The sequence below is a fragment of the Melozone crissalis genome, unplaced genomic scaffold, assembly GCF_028551555.1.
Source record: "Melozone crissalis strain CALT ecotype California unplaced genomic scaffold, PUWL_Pcris_2 ptg000019l_1, whole genome shotgun sequence".
Taxonomy (NCBI): Eukaryota; Metazoa; Chordata; class Aves; order Passeriformes; family Passerellidae; genus Melozone; species Melozone crissalis.
The window spans coordinates 9,090,250-9,111,079 of record NW_026535797.1 but is presented as its reverse complement, the minus strand read 5'-3'; the positions used below and the strand labels follow the sequence as shown (position 1 = coordinate 9,111,079).

The 20,830-nt window shown below is 40.5% G+C and overlaps 1 protein-coding gene across 4 annotated transcripts in view; it reads left to right on the top strand.

The window, feature by feature from the left end:
• VTI1A (vesicle transport through interaction with t-SNAREs 1A) overlaps window positions 1–14,087 on the top strand; it is a 256,087-nt gene extending 242,000 nt beyond the window's left edge. For 2 of the 4 annotated variants that reach the window (XM_054276721.1, XM_054276720.1), the window contains one exon: window positions 13,290–14,087. In XM_054276721.1, the coding sequence (XP_054132696.1) occupies window positions 13,290–13,383 (94 nt within the window). In that variant the 3' untranslated portion in view covers window positions 13,384–14,087. The remainder of the gene's footprint in view (window positions 1–13,289) is intronic. The other 2 variants (XM_054276723.1, XM_054276722.1) reach the window with 1 other exon arrangement.
• The last annotated feature ends 6,743 nt before the right edge of the window (window positions 14,088–20,830 follow it).

Sequence of the window (20,830 nt, the reverse complement as noted above, 5' to 3'; positions counted from 1 at the left end):
TTGCAAGGTGTTTATTGCTAAATTTGTTAATGAGTCAACATGCAAAAAAGATATATTTATCCCTGTTTCCTCTTAACTTAAGTAGTAAAAAATAACTTCAAAAAATCTTTTTCTTAAGCCGTTTGGTGATGCAGTTTTGCTGTTCACAAAAGCTCTTTTTCCCCATCCACAAATAGCTACCTTTCCCTTTGCCCCAAGGGAACTAAGCATAGCTCAAATGAAGCTTAAAAAAAAAAAAAAAAAGATATTTTTTCCAGTTGTAACTCAAAGCCTCTGCATATTCACACATGCACACAAAATAAAAAAGGAAGATGCAGAAGCTTTCCTCCAGTCTGCCCTCTGAAAGGTCCTGTCGACCTGTTTTGCTCCCCAAAATGAAAACAGAACCCCATGAAAACAACTTAAAGGACAACAAGAAAACATTAGGAAAGCAACATCTGTTTTGCATTCTTGGCATCGAGTCTGTCCTTGCAACACAGGGTCTGACACAGATGTACAGGGTTATGACACCACTGAGTACTGCTTGATTTAAAATGGTGTAACAGAGCAGAATCAGGGCACTGAGCTCTTACAACTCTGTGCAGAGCTGCGGCGCTTGATCTCCTTTGCAGATGTGGGACTCAAACCCCACTGAAGTTTTAGGCATCTTTCCATTGATTGATGTGGACTGTGGAGCAAGTCATATTCCTCCTCCAACCATTTAGAATTTATTATTGACTGGTCTTGCTCATCGTGTGTGTTTTTTGCTGTCTGTAAAGTCTCATTGCCCCGGTGTGCTCCAGTCAGCTGCGTTGCGCATAGCCACGCTCAGAGAGACTTTCAAATGATGCTACATAATTAGCCTCTGCAGTTCTTAAGTAAGATAAAATAGTAGCAAGGGGAGAGACGTTTAAAGGTACTCAGAAAGACAAAAAAGAGCTCTGATTTAATTGAAGAGAATCAATAGTAATATTTGGGAAGCCAGAGTTGCCAGAGAGCAGCTGTCTCTCCACGGCTGCTGGCATGGCACGGAGGGAGCAGCGCATCTTTCCCTGTTGGGTTGCCCAACCACGGCCGTAGCAAAGCCAGCTCACCTCAGCCCTGGCACGGCTTCAGGTCCCGCGGGGCTGTGCCAGGTGGCGGTGCCACCGTGCAGTGTTCTCACCTGCCGCTAGATGTCTGTGTGGGCTCTGAAACCTTCTCGAGGGGTGATGCCCCTGGTAAACACAGGCAAAACTGGAGCACAGCCTGTGGGGGAGCCTTTTAGTTTGTGCTTATAATTGTAACAGCATTACTTTAATTAGGCCTGTGTTTAAAGCAATGTGTGCTGTCTAAAACCAAATTCCAGCCTTTCTCATTTGAGGCAGATAAGGTGTTTTTCTTGTCCACATCTGTTGAAGACTGTTTCCTGTCTGTTCATATGAAGAACTGAAATGTATCTTAATGCTGTGAAAGTTTTGGAGGCAATTGCTGAAATGTAAAGTATGTTCATCTTTTTATTCTGAAATGATGAAATACCAAAATATATAATATCTTTTCCATAAGTGAATTGGTAAGACATACATCAGCACATCTGGGCTCATGGAGAAAGGTAATGCATCAGATGTTAAATTCATTATATTAAAGGAAAACAAACAAACAAACAAAAAAACCCCTCTGGACCTGGGCACAGAAATCTGTTTCCCAATTCTGTTTCTCAGCAACTCACTGGCTGGCCAGGGCAGCTGTGCCTGTGACCAGCTCTTCTGCAGATATCTCCTGAGAAAAATGCAAAAGTAATCAGCATATGTTTGACTTTCATTTATCTCTGTCATCCGGGAATAAGATACAGATAGTATCAGGAGCAATGAAAGGTACATTCTGATATTATTTTCAAGTTTTTTTGTCTAGACAGAGAGGAGCAACCACTTGTATCTCTATGGAACACACAGCCCCATTCCACACACTCACATCCTAGGCTCAAGGCCAGAGGGAAGTAGTAGGCTGTCTATATTAAAAAAAAAAAGTTTAAAACCACCACCCACTCATCAGGTGACTGGAGACTGTGGTTGTAAAATATGCTGCAGGCAGAAGTTCTGAAAAATCCCAGAAAGTGTTGAAAACATCTCTAAACAAGGTATTTTTCTCCTGCACCTTTCTTGCTAAAGGTCCCAATTGCTGCCAAGAAAGCTAGTGAGAATGTTAGCTGCCAAATAAAAAATTTATGACAGTGTTTGGCAAAGGATTGTATCACTGCTTGTTTTATACATTTCCACAAGTCTCTTGAAGGGCTGTTGGACACATACAGCTCAGTGATCACTGTGCTTTATCTCTTCTTCAATATATTAAAAAAGCAAGGTCCAATAAAGTATGGTTTAAACAATAGATTTTTTCCTTTTAATACCTTCCTATAAGTGCTTGCTATGGTGAGAATATAATTTCTAAACAACATTCCACGAATTAAAATTGTTTTAAAAGCCCTTTACCTGACAAAGTTACCTGTACATAGTAAAAATACATGAATTTTTCAATTAAAAATGTATTGCTTTTGGGATTGGGCTTTTTATATGTAGGAGTCTGGGCCAGTAAACTGTCTGTTAAAACATAAAGAAGTCTATTCAGTCAAAGTTGTGTCTGCCATTTTTGTTTCAAAACCCAGGAAAATAATGTGTTTGTATTGCATTTCTCAACAATATCAATTAGGTTTTTGGCTCTATCATTAAATTAATGTTGAGGAGAAAATTGTTCAAGTGGATTTAGCAGAAAAACTGTATGTTTGAATACAGGGTTATAAGCACAGTGACAATAATTATTAGCTGGCCAATGCTGAAGCAACACCCTTAAAAATATTTTCCTCCACTGAAGAAACAAAATGGTCTGTCTCTGTCTTCTCAGACCCGTTATCAGATTAGGCTTCCAGCTGATAATTAGTGCTGTTTAACACAGATCTCATTGCTGGGAAATCTCAAAGCCTGAGCCGTTTACTTTTCCTCATTATCATGTGCTGCTGGAGGTGGGAGCGCAGAGCCGGACCCCCTGCACCATTTTGTCAGGAGACAAAGAGCCTCCTCCTCTCTCTGGTGGCCAGGAGTGGTGGGACAGGCTCTGCCTTGCTGTCCCCTTCCAAGGGGACAACCAGAGCTGTCCCCAAGCTGCCCCAGGGCTCCACAGCTCTGTGCCTTCATGGCACAGCAAATACTCCTGAGCAGCCACCAGCACTGCAGCTGCTGAACGCCTTGTGTACGCTTGTGCATTTCATGGTGTTTGATATAAAGTACTCAAGACAGACCAGCATTAAGAGGATTATTTCAGACAGCATTAGGAGTTAATTTACAGAAGATTAGCTCTAAATCAGGCAGATATCATAAGCAAATTAGCATCAGTTGTAAGAGATTCAGAATCAAAATGTGTGGTGGTTTTAGTTTTTCCCTGCATGTGCTTAGCGGAAGAGTAGTATCTTTATTTGTTTCCCCCACTAAGGTGTTACATCTCAAATAGTGAAGAACAGGTATACTTATTTTTTCCTACATGCACACTATTTATCATGATGCTGTTTATTGGCAGTGAAACTGCTTAGCTCCAAATACCCTTTCTCTGCTGAATATTTTATATTTCATGCCATTTCTTCATTGAGTAATGTTTTGTTTGGCCCTAGAAATGATATCTCCATGGTGTGTTACAATATTTTAAATAGGTAATATGGAGCTTTACTTCTGAGTAACGTAGTTAGTCCTTTTTTTTTTCTGTTAAAATGAGTCACATTCTAATGCCAACTCATAAAAATAAAGGAGTGTATAAAATGCTACATACCAGAGTGGAGATTATAGGTACTTAAAAATAGCTTCCTTATTATTTAAGCTTGTAAATTATAAATTTGCTTTATTTCCACAGCAGTGATGGTTAATTTGTATTAAAAAGCAGATTCTGTTCTTCAATCAATTTTCCAGACAAATTTTTCTGACTGCAGACAGACAGACATGAGCACCTATCCCATCCCTTCTCAGTATGGCAGTTTTGGGAGCACTTGCCCAGTTAGTGGGGAAGATGATGAAATGGATTGGGCCACGATATTAAAGCCTGTGCCCTGAGTTGTCCTTGAGATTCTGAAAAGTTTTGAAGTCTACAAATGGGATTCCTATCTTTGGAGAAATTTGTGTTCTGCTGTCCAAGAGATTAAACTGCTTAGTCTTCAGCGTGCTCCTGAACACTTGGGGTTTTAACAGAGGAGGGAAGTCTGGGTGGTGTTTTATACGCTTTTTTCCCTCTCTTGATGGACCAAATTCCTCTTGACAAGGTTGGCCTGAGGTCATGAATGCCTCCCTGCCTTCTGTGAGACAGGAATCTCTGTGCCTTCCAGGAGATCATGAAGCCTTACACCCACCCTAAGCCAGCTGGGCTTGCGGGTCCCTGTGGTTGCAGGACCTGCGAGGGGCTCTTGCACCGTGACTTTGTGCCCTGTGGATTTACCCAATATTTGGGGGTTGTTAAACCAAGGGGTCTGAGGTCATGACAAAGTAGAGGCTTCTCTGCTCCCCTAATGGAAATACTGTAACATGCTGGAAAGAAAATGCTTTCATAGTGGCAAGTATCTCCTGACAACTAATTTGATAGTTCTCTATCAGGTAAACCATTTGTGAATACATCGATTCTTTTTATTTTTCACTGTTCTGTCTTCAGTGTTCCCAGGTTTTCTCTGAACCGGTTGGGCAAAAATTGATTTTTATTTGTTCCACTGGCCTTGTGGAAAATTAGCTTATGAACTGGTTTTTATAGGAAGACTCAAAGCACAGAAAAGGTTGAAAAATAAGCCTATAGCAGTCAAAATTGTTGTCTGAAATGTCTTCAGACTGGAAGGCTGAATTTATTGCTCAAAACAAGTACTAGCATTGTGGAGGTGTGCAGTCCTGCTCATTATCACTGGAAAAGGGGGAACCAAAAAGCACAGTAAAAAATTAAATTTTAATAATGCTCGTGATATTTTCTAAATCCTTCTTGACAGAAAGATTCTCATTATTTTTATCTGTCTCAGAGTAGGCTCTTTTAATGCCATCTCACAAATGGCCTTAGCCATGATTGTTTTCCTTTCTTTTATAGCATTTGAAAAAAAATGAATATATACCAAAAAAAATTCTATTCTATCATTCAAGAAGTGCCATGAAATGGTAACATTTTGGATAGCAGATCTTCAGGAACAATTGCTGCAGATGCCTTCAGGTTTTTACAAAAGAGGTCAACATTGTTAAGACAATTGTAGGAAACTTGCCATACAAAAAGATGCCCAGTCAAATATTGTGTAATCAGAAGAAAATAATGCAAGAAGAGTGTGTGTGTCCAGTCTCCAGCTTTGTCACAGCTAAAACCTGTAGATTAGTCATTAATTAAATTGAGGCAGGGTGAAAGACGTTTCTTACTTTCATCTGTTTAAGATATATCTTTTAGTGGCTTCTAGTGATTATGGAAGTTGATAAGATGCAGACTTTTGACATTTTTGTTTTCTTTAAATTGCACAGAATGTAAATTTAACTATATTTATCATAAAAGCCAATATGAGATCTTGTACGTTCTTGTCATTTTATAGCTTGCATACATTTCTTCTGCTGGAGAAATAATTGCTTTAGCTTTGAGTGCTGACGAGGGGGTTGGGGCTTTTTTTTTCCCATTAACTGTTTGGGGACCAGGGTTTCATGTACCCGACGTGCTGAAGAATGGCCTTGCACCGACAGCTGGGCTATCCACCCTCCCTCTGAGCTCTTGCTAAAGCTCTTGTAATGTTTGCTAAGGCCTATGCTTCTTAGTCATGCTCAGGTGACTAAATGTGTGATTTGTTCTTCTTGATACTTCAGTACCCTGAGAAAGGCTGGTTGGAGATTAAGACAACCTTGACTCCCTCCACCCGCAGTTGCCACTGTGCATGTGATCATCACTGAGACTTGCCAAAGGGATCTGGGGTTGCCTGTGCTTTGCATGAGTTGAGTTAGTCCCTCTCTCATTTTGGTGGGTGAGTTTCCACGGCCCCAGAAGCCTCACTGTGCCTCCTAGTGACAGTCACAACCTAATTGATTCCCTCTGTGGAAGGAGATGGCAGAAAGCTGAAGTTGCATCAAAACCGTGGAGAGAAAAGTCCCATGTCAGGGTCTCAGGAGCAGAAGGATACTTTTCATCCTTCAGAAATGCCTTCCCATGTGTTTTTAAAATAAGCAATGAATAAAATCTGGCTAGTACAAGATTTTCAGCACCCTTCAATTTTGTGTTTTGACCTTTAGTCCCACATCTATGAGGTCCTCAATCGGGCTTTCCCTGTTACCACATTTGATTTCCAATTGTTCCTGTAGATCTCTCTCCTTCCCAGGCCAGTCAGTCCCCTCTCCCTCCCCACACACCCCACTGATCACTTGGGTACAATTTTCACTTCCTGAGACTGCCAGCTCCTTGAGAGAAGGCCCATGCAAGCCCTCATGGCTACCAAATAACACTATACTCCAATGCTGTTCATTTGGAATGTGTTGCAAGATTTCTATTATTGATTAAATGTCGCCATAAGTATTTTAGCTATGAGATATAATCAAAATAATTTTAAGTTTTAATATATGGCAAGGTTGTCAGAAGATGACACAGCAAGGTAAAAACATAGTTGAGTCAAGAAAGGCCAATGTGTTTCAGCAGGCATTCAGGCAAGAGAGGGATATCCTTTCTTTTACTCCTCCAGAAAAACTGTCAAAGGAAAAGTATATTTGCTTCTGGTCAAAATTTAATGTGCAAATATAGGATCCATTAAAAAGAGATGATGGATCAAGGTCTTTACTGTCTAATTATTGATTAGCGTCTTCTGCTTCACTGGTGAGTTTCATCTCTGCAATATTTCTGATTGATGGGAGATTACACACACTTTACTACATGCTAGTGGCTTTCTGTATGATTCTGCCTTCAGAGCTAGCAAGCTTTCTTGCCTGGGCCTCATGTTCAAGCTTTTAGAGATGGTCATTCCTATGTTGTAGGCACCTAACCTAGCTGACCAGCACTGCTGGGGTGCCCATATGGCCAGGAGAAAGAGAGGGCAGTTCAGAGCAGGATTTGAGCTTATATACAGGGAGCTGAGAGAGATTAGCTAGATATAATTTAGTTGTTTAAAGTGGGATAGTGTGACTACTTCCCTGCACCTGTTATTACATGACTCATTCTTTCATTCAGGGCCCAGGTGGAAACACATTGATGTGGTTTGAGTGTAATATTATAACTAGAGATTGGTATCCATGTTATTACAAGTAGACAGGCCCAGTCCTTAAGACTGAACTTTTAAACTAGAGGACATAGTACTGCACAATTCCTCAGTCCTATCAACAAAATTCTAGGTGCCCTGTATGGCCTGGCTCTTTCACTAAACCCTGCTAGAAAATCAGCTAGAAATAGCCCATCCTTTCTTAATCACCAGCCCCCCATTTTTGAGGGTTTCATTTTGTTATCTGTTCAACTTTCAGCAATTTTTATGCATTTTCCCAAGTTCTTACAAAGAGGCAACTTTGGGAAGGAATTCAGAGGACATGGAAGAGGATTCTGCCAGGAACAGTGTGCAGACTGAAGGTGGACCTCAGGAAGTGTTGTCTTTTTGTCCCCAGTAAGCCGTGGAGGGGTCCCATCCCCTCTCCAGCACTCCCAAAGCCTATTCACATCTAAATATGCAATGTCAATTACAATGTAATTAGGTCTTCTGGCTTGAGAACATAAAGACATAGACATATGTTCAGAGTTTGTGGTGAGGAAGAGGAAAAAAATTTGAGTGTTTTCCAAATTCCTCACTTTTCCCATGGTCAGCTAGAGGAGGGCCAAGGAATCATATGCAAGTTGTGCAGATATTTTTTGCACTGGTATTTCTGTTTGCTAATTTCAGTCGTTAATGATGAAAAATGTCTCGAGTCAGATGCTGCCAGCCAGCTGTAATTCTGCTAGGCAGTGTTCTCTTGCTCTTTTATTACAGTAGGTTGCCATGTCTTTATGTTTTTGCCACAGCCTGTCTCATTCTTTTCAGTTGCTTTTATTTAAGAACAGCATTCTTAAACCTGAAGATGTGAATGATTGAACAGCCCCCAGATACCCTGAACTTGAGATTTATCATTATATATCTAAGGCTTTGCTTTACCAATCATAACATTTTATTCCCCTGTGTGGGGTTTAGTGCTTCCATTTGAAAACTCATAGTAACAAGGATGTCCTTATATATAGTAATAATTGTGTCTGTCCAGAAGCTATGTGAGTATAGCCGTATTACTTTAAATGCACATTAATTTTGCCTGGTATGTTTTTGCCTATTTGACTAGACCCACTCTTAGTGTTTGTTTGAATCTGCTGATTTGCACATGAATATTGGACACTTAAAAATCGCTTGCCACTGATTTGCATGCACCTATTTTCTTTCATGTTAGCAAAAACTGCCAATCAGAAATAAAAGGGCACAAAAAAATGCAACAGCCAAGTATTCAAAGTGACCATTTAAGATGTGATTTTGTGTACAGAGCAAGCCTTTCTGTGCAGTAAACTGATAGGAATCACTTCTAGTGAAATCATAAATACATATTACAGTGAAACACTGTTGGACAGTGCTCTGTCATCAATCAGTCTGTGTTCTTGAGGACACTATTTTTCAAGATGCCTCCTTTAAGAATAAAGCCCTGTGTTGTAATGAATGTGTGCTAACTGATCCCCCAAGCCATTTGTTTGGTTTCATTTTTTTTTTTATTTGTATCAGTGTCAGAGTTGAGCTTCTGTAGGAAATTTTTTGCAGTATTTTATTTGTAGTCCTCAAGTTAAGGACACACTCTTTATGCACCCAGAGTCTGCACTGGTTCGTTTATATCCTGCATTTTGTTAACATGTTACCGTGATTGCTGATTTTCATGACAATTGTTATTGTACCATCAGTGCTTAATGGCAAGGCATCATTATTCAATGCTGGTCAATCAGGCACCAAGACATGTGCAAGACATCAGGCTGAACCCATATAGATGTCGTGCACTCCCCTGCTAATGAATGCAGTTTCATAGAAAGGTTTAAACACGGTTGGCATCCTTAATGTAAGGTTTGCAAGAGCTTATTTGGGAGCTGCTTTGTGTTTATATGGAGCAGATCTAAACATGGCACAAACAGAGTTAGACCCATTGTGTGCGTGTGTGTGTGAAGCCACGGACAGGCGCGAATCCTTTGGGGGTTTGAAATGTGGAAAGGCAGCACAATTTCTGTCGGGGCAGCAGTGAGGGGAACGGATTTTCCAGGAGCATCAGTGTTTGGTAGCACATGTGGGACCTGTTCTGCAGAGCGGTGGTTGCCCTGTGCAGCAGGGAGGTGATGCTCAAAAGCAGGTGGTGCCCTGAATTTGGCACTGGCTGCAGGCACCCTCCAGCACAGCGGTGGTTGGAGATTAGGCACTGTGACCGTAAGGGTCAGGCATCTGGAAAGGTGGAGCAGAAGGAAACTCGAGAGGAGAGGGATGTGCTTTCTGTTTTATTAGTCCAGAGTGCTCTTCCAGTGCATCAGTTAACGTTACCCTTGCGTCTGCCTTAGTCACGGTTTCTGTGTGGTTTTGCACCCAAATATTTCGGGCTGCTGTCCATAATAAACTGGATGGAGCTTGGTTAAAAGCACAGATTTTTTGTCTCTTCTAACTCAAAGTAGAATGAGCCCTTGTGCTCCTAGAGCCTCGAGTATGAAAGGAACAGTAGACATTGGCTGTTAACGAGCTCCCGCACAGGGCTCCAGCAGAACTTGGTGTGAATTCAGTGCCTAAGCTGCATCGACTAAATGGTTAATTCATCTCATATCAACAGCACTGTGATTCATAATGTAAACTTGAGGAATCCTTGATGTTTCAGTCACACATTCCTCTTAATTTGGCCATGCATTCTTTTAAAGCTACAGTGTGCTAACTTAATAAAATGCAGCATGCAAATGCACAAGTTTTTGCCTTCAGGCATTTTAGCCATGGATGTTTCAATGGGTGTCTTCTTTCAAGTATATATTCTTTCCTAAATTATTTACCCTGTAAACATGCTTTGCATTTTCAAAGAAAAATCTGGGCTTCCTCATTCACCAGATTTTGTTGAATTTAAGGTGTAATAGAGATAAAAGACTATCATCTGCTTCTTGTGAGCATGTTAGCCTTTGGGATTTTTTTGTAGCGAGCTTAGGCCCCATTTTCTTCTCCTTTGGTATTATCACTCCCTCCCCCACTTAAATTCCTTGATGCTTTGCCTAGAGCAATACCCACTGGCAGTGTCTGGCTGTGACAGTACTATAGGCTTCCCTACAGATGGGTCCTGCCAATGCCAACCATTGTTCTACAACTGTGAGCTGGCTTGACTGTCTTGGATCACTCAAAACCCCCTTTCCTCTTCCTTTTTTCTTTACTCTAAAGGGTCGTCCTTGCCTGTTGACTTTGAGATCTGAGATGTGCTGACACCCAGAACTTGTGTTCTCTGTCTTAGCAGCAGCTCCCAGACTCGGATTTCAACAGGCACCACCGAGTCCTCCTTGGGACCGTCCTGCTGCTGCCAAAGAGCTCTGTCATTCTCCTCCCAGCCCCGTCCCCTGGACAGTATGCACTTAGTTTAATTTTACTTGCTCACTTGAAAGGAAAACAGTAAAACTCAATGTTATTCTTTTTTTAAAGATATAAAATTAATCTTTAACTGTGGACTTGAATATTAAAAGTATATAATGCTTCAGTGTAGGAATCTGTTGATAACATCCATCCTATTTCATGATTAATTTGTTCCTTTTAATATGATATTCTTTTGCTGCACTGTGCAGACTAATTCAGATTCCTAGAAATTGAACTTTGATATGTATTTCCTAGATTCACACCGTAAGGGAACCTTCAATTAGCAGATACAGGTGGTGGCTTACCTCACTCAGTGTTTTCTTGAAAAGGATTTTAGAGACACGAACACTGATTAAATAATCTTGCAATCAGGTGTGTACTGACAGGGTATTAAAAATAAATATTAAAAATAATGATGATTTGAGGGACTTCATGCTTCTTTTTTCTTTTTCTTTAGTTTTGCTTCTCAGACAATGCAATGATTTTTTTGGTGGGCCAGAGATAGGAGGAGTTGATTTAAACACTCAGTATGTTACGTATGCCTTTGCCTAACTATGTGTTAGATTAAGCGAGTTTCACTCACAGTTAATCCTTTGTAAATTAGCATTATGGATGCCTTGGGGCCCACATCCCACAAATAAAATGGTTGTCAAGCCAGCTGCACTGTGTATTACTTAAGGCTGAATGTTTTAAGAGTTTTCATGCTTTTAATCTATTTCACTGCTGAGTTTCAATTTTGCTGAGTGTCCTTTCAGGAGTGATGAGGGCGAGTGAGTAAATATATATTCTGGTTTTCATGCATTTGCCTGGGCAAATCGTTTGTTATCAGGTGTTTGGCAGAGAATGTCACACCCCGCCACAAAAGAGAAGCTTGTAAGTTCAGGTGTTAAATTGAAGTGCAAACCAACAAGAACCAAAAGCCCTTAATTAGCTTTATTTTGTTAGCCTGCTACACTTTTTTTTTTTTTTTTTAGGGAAAAAAAGAGTGAGAAACATCCCTCCCTCCTCCTCATCCTTTTGGCAGAGTAAATATTGCCTGTTAAGTTTGAATTAGCTGTCATCGCGAAAGAATTAATGCTGTGGTTGAGCCTTTCTAGTGAGGAAGGGAAAAATAAACGAGACAGATCTTAGTTCAGCTTTAAGTGATAAATGAGGACAAAGCAGCCCATTCATCTCCTGCTAGGAAAGTGGACACAAACACTAAAGCAGTTTTGCGGAAGACGTGTCAGCAAATGTGATCATTTTGTAACCTGTCAGGAGGATAGAGAGCTAGTCCTTTTAGAGTGTCACAGGGGAGGGTGTCTGTCTGATGTGACAGTTTTCATCCATCCATTTACTGCTTTTCCTTTAGGTGGGGGGTAAGCAAGGAGAGAGCTGGAGTTGGTTAAAACTGCATTTTTCTTTACGCTTCCCAGTATAATTTATATGTATATCCACCCGCATCCAAATGAAAAACACTTACCAAGAAAAACTCCCCTCTGCTCTCTGGAGTTTCTTCTCTCTTTCACTGCGTGAAATATGCTCATTTTAACACATTACACTCCCTGTCTTCAAGTTGTACTAGGTTTGATGTTTCACATAACAGTTTTACCTCTTCTTACCATTGTTTGGTTCTTGCAGACTTTGTTTTGTTTTGCAGAAGCATGAGAAAAAAATTTATAACTTGGGGTGCTCTTATTGCACTTGGTTGCTGGGATTTTTTTTCTCCAATTTTTTTTTTTCTCCAATTCTGATGATCAGCTTCATGTACAAGTGTGTTTTGCAAAATTCCCTGTTTATGAAGAGCCTGTGAAAATATTCTTCCTTCTCTGTGAAAATGGAATAACAAACAGTGAATTCTTACAATCCAAAATCCTCCTGTAAAATGTCTCAAATTCTACTGTTTCTTGATTTAGTCATTTTAATTGACCTATTAATTTTAGGAAGACTCTGAAGTGATGTGATGACTGATTTTAGAAGCAGGAATTTCTCCCAACAAATAATGGGAAAATATTAGGACTTTCTACTTCTGGCATTTTTTATTTTCACTAATCTTCATTTTTTTCATACTGCATAGAAATGTAACATTGCCTATTACCATAAGTAAAGGTATGCTACAGAGACAAGAGATGCTTTTACAACATAAGCTTCACAGTTTGACACTTGCTTCTTTATATCATCCTTTTCTTCAAAACTATCTTTTGTACTTTTCCCTTGGTATTTTAGTACAAGTGAGTATCTCATTGACATGTGTTTCCTTGAAATCTTGTTCCTTAATAGTAAAATCCCTTGAAAATTAATAAACTGTTTCTTTTCAGATTAAAACAACTGAAGATTTGAGAATGATTTTAAAATATATAATGATATTTACTATTATAGACCACCCTGCTTGGATTGCATTGACTGAACGCTATTTTTTTTTATTTGTTCTTAGAAGGTTAATAAATTGGAACATAATTTATTTAATTTATTCTAATATGTATATAAATGTATGCATAATTCAGAAAATTCTACTTCTTTCATGAATACAAAAGTTGGATTTAATAGCTACATAAAGATACAGTTGGAAGCACTGGAAATTGGGAGAAGTAAAAAATAACCAAGATACACAAAAAGGTAGAGGGAATACTGAATTTGTGGGCATATGTCTTTTCTCCTTTTTTTTTTGTATACTTCATTTTATAATTTTTATATGTATTCTGCTGTTTTGATTTATTTTGTTTTATTCACTGCAATTTTTTCTGTCTCTTCTGCCTTTTTCCAGGATCATCCAAAACCGGATTTTGATTGTTGTGCTGGCAGTCATCATCATCTTCACCACCATGATGGCTATTTATTTTTCTGTCAGAGGACGCTGATATCTTTGTTCTTCACTAAACAGCAACAAACTGCTTGTTCTGAGTAATTAAGACAAAGTGGTCACATGAATCATTCTCTTGCACTGACAGAGTCTCCCTCTCTTTTCCACTCTTCAACTCAGGTGCAAGTGGTGTAAAATATTTTGTATTATTGATGGCATAGTTGATGGCATGTGGGACTATTTTTTTCTTACATATTTGTCCTTATCTGAGTGTTTTCAGGATCTTAATATTTGTTGGAGTGAGGGCTTGTTCTGGTATAAAAAGATTTAATATGTGTTGAATTCACCCACAGACAATTAGCCTGTAAGTTGCCAGAGTTTCATGAGGGAAGAGGAGTCTTTGCACTTTTCTTGTGCTGTGCAGGGTGTATGAATAGCAAGCAGTATCTGACCTTCTGTGATTTAAAATATAAGTAAAGCAAAGACCAAATGATGTAGAAAGTGAACCTGTCTCCTGTGACTAACTCCCAATCACGCATCATCGTAGTAGATGTAACCTGGTTAAGAACAGTAGCTAGTTTTAATAAGAGAGCAACTTTAGGAGGGTGTTTAATATGATGTAAATCCAAAACCCAATTTAACAATTTTTTGTTTAAAGTTAGGCTTTCTTTTCTGCTTATTCAAAGCAATTCCACTTTCATCAAGATCATGAAAATGCATCACTTACCTAAAATGAAGTTATGGCTACAGCCAAAACTTTTAAACTTTCTTTTAAATCTTCCAGTGTTGATATATGTACTGATAAGCATTACACACTAGGCCCTTAATGAAGATATTTAAAGATACTTATCTATTTGTTGCTGATTGAAAAGAGATCTTAAGTAATAGTTCAGCAACAAATGTGTGATTATAGTGCATTAAACAATCTAGATTTTTAATACTGGCCTGACTATGTTGAGACTGCATGTTGGAGTATTTTGAGTGTATTAAATTCTGATGTGATATTCCTCTTTTTAAACAGAAACTGTAAAAATGTTAATTTATATATGCTTTTAGCTGATATAATATATCATAGTTTCATCTACCTGTGTGTAAATGAGCTGTTTCTCTTTCCCTATTGGCTGTGCTTCTGATTTAGACAGGTTGAGGTCATTTGGCTTATATTTAAGTTTGCAATTCCAACAAAGGTCTATCACTGCTGATGTGATAAAGTTTGTATTTTAAAAATAACTCTTAAATTCATTATTTGCAATCCCTTACAAATATTGCAAATGAAGAGGAGTATTAAGCCCTTGAACTTAAGCCATTAAATGTTTCCAAAAGATGTTCAAAGAAACAAAAATCTGGTGACTTTTAAATTCCTCCCACATTAGGCAGGAGCTGAGCCCTGAATTTTCATGTGTGCCTTAATATTTTTGGGATTTTGGCATTCCTGTGGACTCTACTGATTTGCTGTGCTGTCCTTGGAGGCTGATTTTGGCCCTAAATGTCATCGTTTTCTCTACATAGAAACAACTCAGTTAAAAGGATCTGGTACTAATGACCCAGCTGAGACATAGAGAGGGGGTAATAAATGTAGAATAAAAGAATCCACAGGAAAAATGCTACTTATTGAAACAAATGTAAGCATGTAGGGTCAGCTCTGCTGTCTGAGTGTTACATGCAGCTCACAACAAAGTTTGGAAGTGCTTTATGTGCTGGGTTTCTCTACCAACTCATGTCACTGGCTGCAGGATGGTGCTGGAACAAAAGTTCCTGGGCAGCCCAGACCCAGGTTTCAGGAGGTGTTGCTCTGTGCAGCACAGTCACGTTCAGCTCCTCACCTTGATGGCCCTGCACTGCCACAAGGTCATGGGACCCCCCCAGCTGCCTCCTGGGGCATCCTCTGGTTTCATCCTTGCCAGGTGTGTGGCATTTACCCCGTGGCTCTGAGGCACAGAAAGATTTGGGCGTTCAGCTTCCAGCCTTCAGGCACAGCAGACACTCAAACTGAGCCTTTGGGTTGTGTAAGCAGAGCTCTGGCCATTAGCTTCCAGTGATGGCACAGAGCTGAGTTCAGACAAATTAGGAGGAAGCCTGGCAGCATTACAGATATTTATCCTCAGCTCGGCAAATTAGGAGATGCATATTTTGTAAAGCAGAAAACTGTCAAGAAGGAAATCTTAAGCTCCGTCTGTTGCCTAGACATTCTCTGCATTGCCTCAATAATTTAACTATCATGGGAATTGATTCATGACTACTGATCTTAACAGTGACCTATGACTAGGTTTTGCCCTCTATCTAGCCACCTGCTGGAATCAGCAAAAAGCTGAAAGGAAGCTAGTTTTCCTTATCCCAGTATAAATCTAGGGCATAGTGTCACATCAGATACATCCACTCAGATAGGAATGAGGGAGAGAGAGAGACTGCCACGCAAAGCCTTCATCTCCACTTTTGATGAGCCCGCCATCGCTATGTTTCTCATGCTAACCTGTTAATAACTCTTCTGTGCCTGCTTTGCATCCTCACATACTTCCCACATGTAAAATAGTGCTCAGGTGGACATTACATCTTCAAAACACATTATTACTCCTGTCTCACCCCTGTTCATTTGGCCTGGGAAGTGTGCAGGTGAGATTCACCAAATCCACACATTTTGGTGGGGATTGAGTGACTTCAACTGAGAGCACAGCCCCAGCCACCCACAGGTAGTGTGACAGCCCCAGGTCCAGGCTTCCCCTGGACTAGTTTGGTCACATTTACAGCACGTCTGTGAATGAATCCAAGCTTACAAATGTAAACCTCAAAGAGCAAAGTGTTTCTAATGTTGCCAGCCTTTGTGGAGAAACGACAAATTAAAAAACGCACGCGTGGTGCTGTGTGAGAAATCCATCCCTGCTAAACAGCTGGGCTTGCAGAATAAATAAACTAATTCTGCACTGATATAAAATCAAAAGCAATTTAATTAAAGACTCTTAAGTTTTAAAGGGTTTTAAATGCTATACATTTTGGGGAAATATCAGAAAATGTAGCTTGACTGACGTCAGTTCTCATCTCTGGGATGGGAGGCCATTTGCTATTCTGTTTAAGGCAGGCTGGATTGTCTTATTTTGGAGCCAGCTTGGTGGGGGGTTTTCTTTGCTGCTGCTTCAGAGCTCTGAGCTTCAAAGGCTGAAATTAATGGTGAACAAAATTGTGCGGCTCTGACCATCCCATGCGGGGCAAACCCATCGAGGGTTATCATTAAGTAAAGAAATAAAGAAAAAAAAACCCTGCCAGTTCCAAGAAAACCTCATCAGATAATGACCTCTGTGATTGGGTTTTCATTACCAAACAGCATCCAGAGATTGTCTGCCCCATAGAAGAAAAAAAAAAAAAAAGAAAAGAAAAAGAAAGAAAAAGCAACTGTGTCTCTCTCTCTTTCTCTCTCTCGCTCTCTCTCTCTCCTTTTTTTTTTTTTGCACATCTTTTCTTTAAACCTGTCAGATCATTTCAGTATTTCAAATCCGAGGAAAACAGCCTGCCTGCTGCTGTATTTGAAGTTGTAATGGTGTCAAAAAGTCACGACTGACTGACAGCCGTCAGTCCCAGAGGAGCTCATTAAATCATAAAAACTTGACAAGGAAATAATTGAGCATCACTGGCAACTTGGCGCCTGTTTAGACGTTTTTATTTTCTTTCATTATTAGTCCCCACCATTACGTTCATTAACAAATTGCATTAAACAACTGTTAAGGGCTAATGATTTGTTTATCGCTTTTTTTTTATTATTATTATTATTATTTAAACATTAGCTGCGTCATGTGGTACCTCAGCAGCCTCATACTATCATCTGACTGAATATTTTTCCACTCAGAGCTTTGGGTACTGCTGGAATATGAAATAGATTATTCATTACCCTCCTCTTTGCCACTGATTTGGTTTCATGTAGCGTCTTCCACAGAGAAAGATGAAAACTTGTCAAAAATAGGTTATATCTTATTCTAAGGGCAACAATAGCAGCAGGTACAGGCACACTTTAATATTTAATTAAGGCTGATGTTAACCCCTTTAAATGACTTTAGCTGTGAGTAATATTCAAGTGCAGAAGAGAAAAATAATGGTACTTAATTTGCAAACTGTACAGCAGGCATTCATCTTTGAGTTACTAGCAAATTTATAGAATAATTTTAAATAATGAAATTTCCAATCATAAATATTTATATGCACTCTTTTTTTTTTAATACATAGTCGTAAATGAACCACTTTTGCACACATCCCAAATTAAAAAAAAAAATCCATGTCCCTTTCTTTTTTTGTTTTGAACTGCACCACTCACATTTCAAAATCTGGTAGGACTTTTGTAGGGGGGAAAGAGCTACATGTGGATCCCCAGTAAAGTTGTTAGCTGTGGCAATGTCTTACACAGTTCTGTTTCTAGCAACTTGACAGCTTATGATAAACTCAAGGAGGATGTGGGTTCAGGCTTTTTTTTTCATTTGGAGAGGACAGCATGTGTTTTGACATTTTTTTGGTTTTTATAAGAAACCATGGGAAGATTTTGTTTTGAAACAGATATTTTTAACTGCTACTTTTTATAGGAGAAAAAGTATTTATCTCTAAGTATATTTTCTCTGTGTAGTTGCAGTTGTTGGTTGTAAATAATCCTCTTACGGAAGGAGAAGCTTCAGGAGAATTTTAAGATGGTAAAAAAAGAAACAGTCAAAGGCAGGGTATGTGTTAGGCTCCCTTTGCTTTATAATAGTCAGTCTTTGATCTTTTCTCATTCAATACATCTGAATGCAGTTTGCATTCAGTGGGTCCCTGAGCAGGGATGATGGCAGAAATGGCGAGCGAGGTGTGATGACGTATCACAGGATGCTGCAGAGCAAATCCATCCGAGTCCACGATGCTCCCTCGCACCTCCTTGGGATAATTTGTCACTTCTGGAGTCACGTGGGGAAAGAGGCATGTAGCAGGTGAATATTTCATCAGCTACTGCCTGGCAGTGGGTTTTTTGTGCATGTTAAGCAGTGGCACACCAGCTCCTCGCCGTGCCCACAGCCTGGCCTGGGTGCACAGTCCCAGCCTGCGTGTGTCAGGAAACAGAGGTGCACGTTGAGAAACACTTTGGCATCTTCCACTGCTGTCTTTTATTTGTCACACATAAATAATGAAGGCATCTATGGGGTGGGGGAGGAAGAGCTTATACACTGAGAACTGGTGAACTTATGCTCTCTTCATCCCTTCATCCAAACAACTGCCTTTGGCGTGAATAACGGCGCAGCTGATATGAAGCTGTGTATTGATCCGTTGCTCAGGAAGGTCCACTGGTAGTTCCATGGACTTTTCCTGAAGGTATGGCTGTAACAGGTTGGTACTGTTGGGATCTGTTGCTTCTGTCTCCTTCTCACACCAGACAAGTTCAACAGGGAGACACAGAGAGGGGGAGCTCCCAGCCCTCGCTCTGTGCAGCTCTCTGTCTCCCACTAACACACAGACGTGATTACCTCTCCTGGCTGGAAAACCTGCTTGCAAGACTGTTGTGCACAAGTATAAGTAAAATGGTGTCTGCAGTTGGAGAGGCATCCCAGGGTGAATTTGGGAATAGTCTGCTTTTCCCCAGGCAACAATAATTTGGCAAAAAAACTCTAGATAATCTAACCTACGAATGTTGCTTTATTCTGTGGGGTAGGCTAAGTGTGAGAAGTTGTGTCGCCCACAGCCAGTATCTCTCCACCACCCAGCACTGTGGTGTTTTGGGGAACTGCTGCAGATTTATCCTGGAGTTATGGCAGTGCAGCCTGGGTGTTCCCTTGGTGTTTTGGCATTATCAAAAGAAGAGATACTGGGTGGTGGTGGTGGCACAACCAGTAAAGGATGTGGACTCTGCAAGGCAGTGTCAGTTTTCTCACAAGGCTGGTGCCTGTTCATTGATGGGATGTTCAGGAGCATGCAAAGTGAAGGCATTGCTTGGATGTCTGTCCTGCCAGAAAGCAGTGTTGGAAAGTGGAAGTTTTACACATTTTCAAGGGCTTCAAGTGGTTCTGAGCCATTAAACTCTGTACAGGAAAGGGGCTGTCCCTGCTGTCCTGTGGCCAGAGAGGTCTGGAGCAGGCTGCCAAGCCTGCATTGCCAGTGTTATGGTGCATGCATCCTGCTGGCTGCCATGTTGTGACTGCTCTCCTGGACCAAACCCAAAGAAAACCTTCTAGTGCTGCTTCTTTGTTCAGTTGCTTTCTCCGTTCAGACCCATGACCTTGTCCGGTCAGCACTGTCCCCAGTGAACACGATTGCTGCTTCTGTGGATTTAATGAACTTTCCAGCTCTCTTCTGTAGCCAGCTAAGTAACACTGCTTGTTGCCTGAGCTGCATGTCCTGCCTGTATGTATTTGTCTGTACATACTCCTTTTGTTGATACTGCTTGCAGGAGTTGCAGCCAGGCATGCCTTCCAAGGAAGCAAAAAAATACCCTGTGAGTTTACCACACCACTAGAAAACTTGCTTTTAAATAAAAAATAATATTTAATCTTCTCTTCCTAGAAGAAACAGGCTTATGTCTTTGCTCTGTCTCATTTGATGAATTTGTCTTCCCATCTCCTGCCAAGTTGGAGCCTTTGACCAAAGTCAGCCAAATGTAATAGGAGAGCAGAGCTCTCAAAAATTTCTTTCAGTTTCAGGAAATCAGCAGCCAAGAGGAGAGATGTCCTCACTGGCGTCCTCACCAAGAGAGGCTGCAGCGTGACATCCACCCAAATTGGACACTACCTAGGAGGAAGAAATTATAAATGCCTCTCTCCCCAGGAAAAGCTCACATCCCATTTAGATACTAGAGAATCCAACCCTGAGGAAACAAGGCCTCATTAGTGTCATTGCTGGAGGAACTACTTAATTAAAGGACAACAGAGTTGAGAGCATTGTTATTGTAGGCCTTTGTTCCTTACACCTGGTCATTTCCATTGATGTAAAATGTCATCTTTCTGATCTGATAGCATTTTGCACCCACTTTAGACAAGTATTCCTGGCCAGCTGAGGAGGTGCAGAGCAGGGAAGAATCAGACCTTATTACCGAGGTAATTATAGCCTCACCTACCCATCAGGCAAAGGGTGTACACCTCTATTAGCCAGGGCTCCCACAAAGAGAACAAAGGCTGGCTGGAAAGTGGGAGCCACCCAGGGAGCATCCCTGTGTCCAGCTACAGCACTCTGGGGCAGCAGACCTGCTGGGGAGGTCATGACCACAGGCTCCCTCCTTTCCTGTCTCCTGCCTGCTTTCCTGGCGTTAAATCCAACTTGCCTCAGCAATACTGGGGAAGGCCATGAGATGGGGAGACTAAAACAGGGAACATCGCTGAGGAAATCAGCTCTCAGTTAAAATGCTAAAGGAGGCAGGGGGTGGCTTTCAAAGCTTGTCTCAGCAACTAGCCTAATTCTATTTTCAAAAGCCACTGTTGAGTGCTTTTGAAAATTTCATCCTAGATGCTTGGCTCAAAGACCTTAACCAAAGATTTTTTTTTCTCTGCTATACCAAAGCTAAATATAAACCA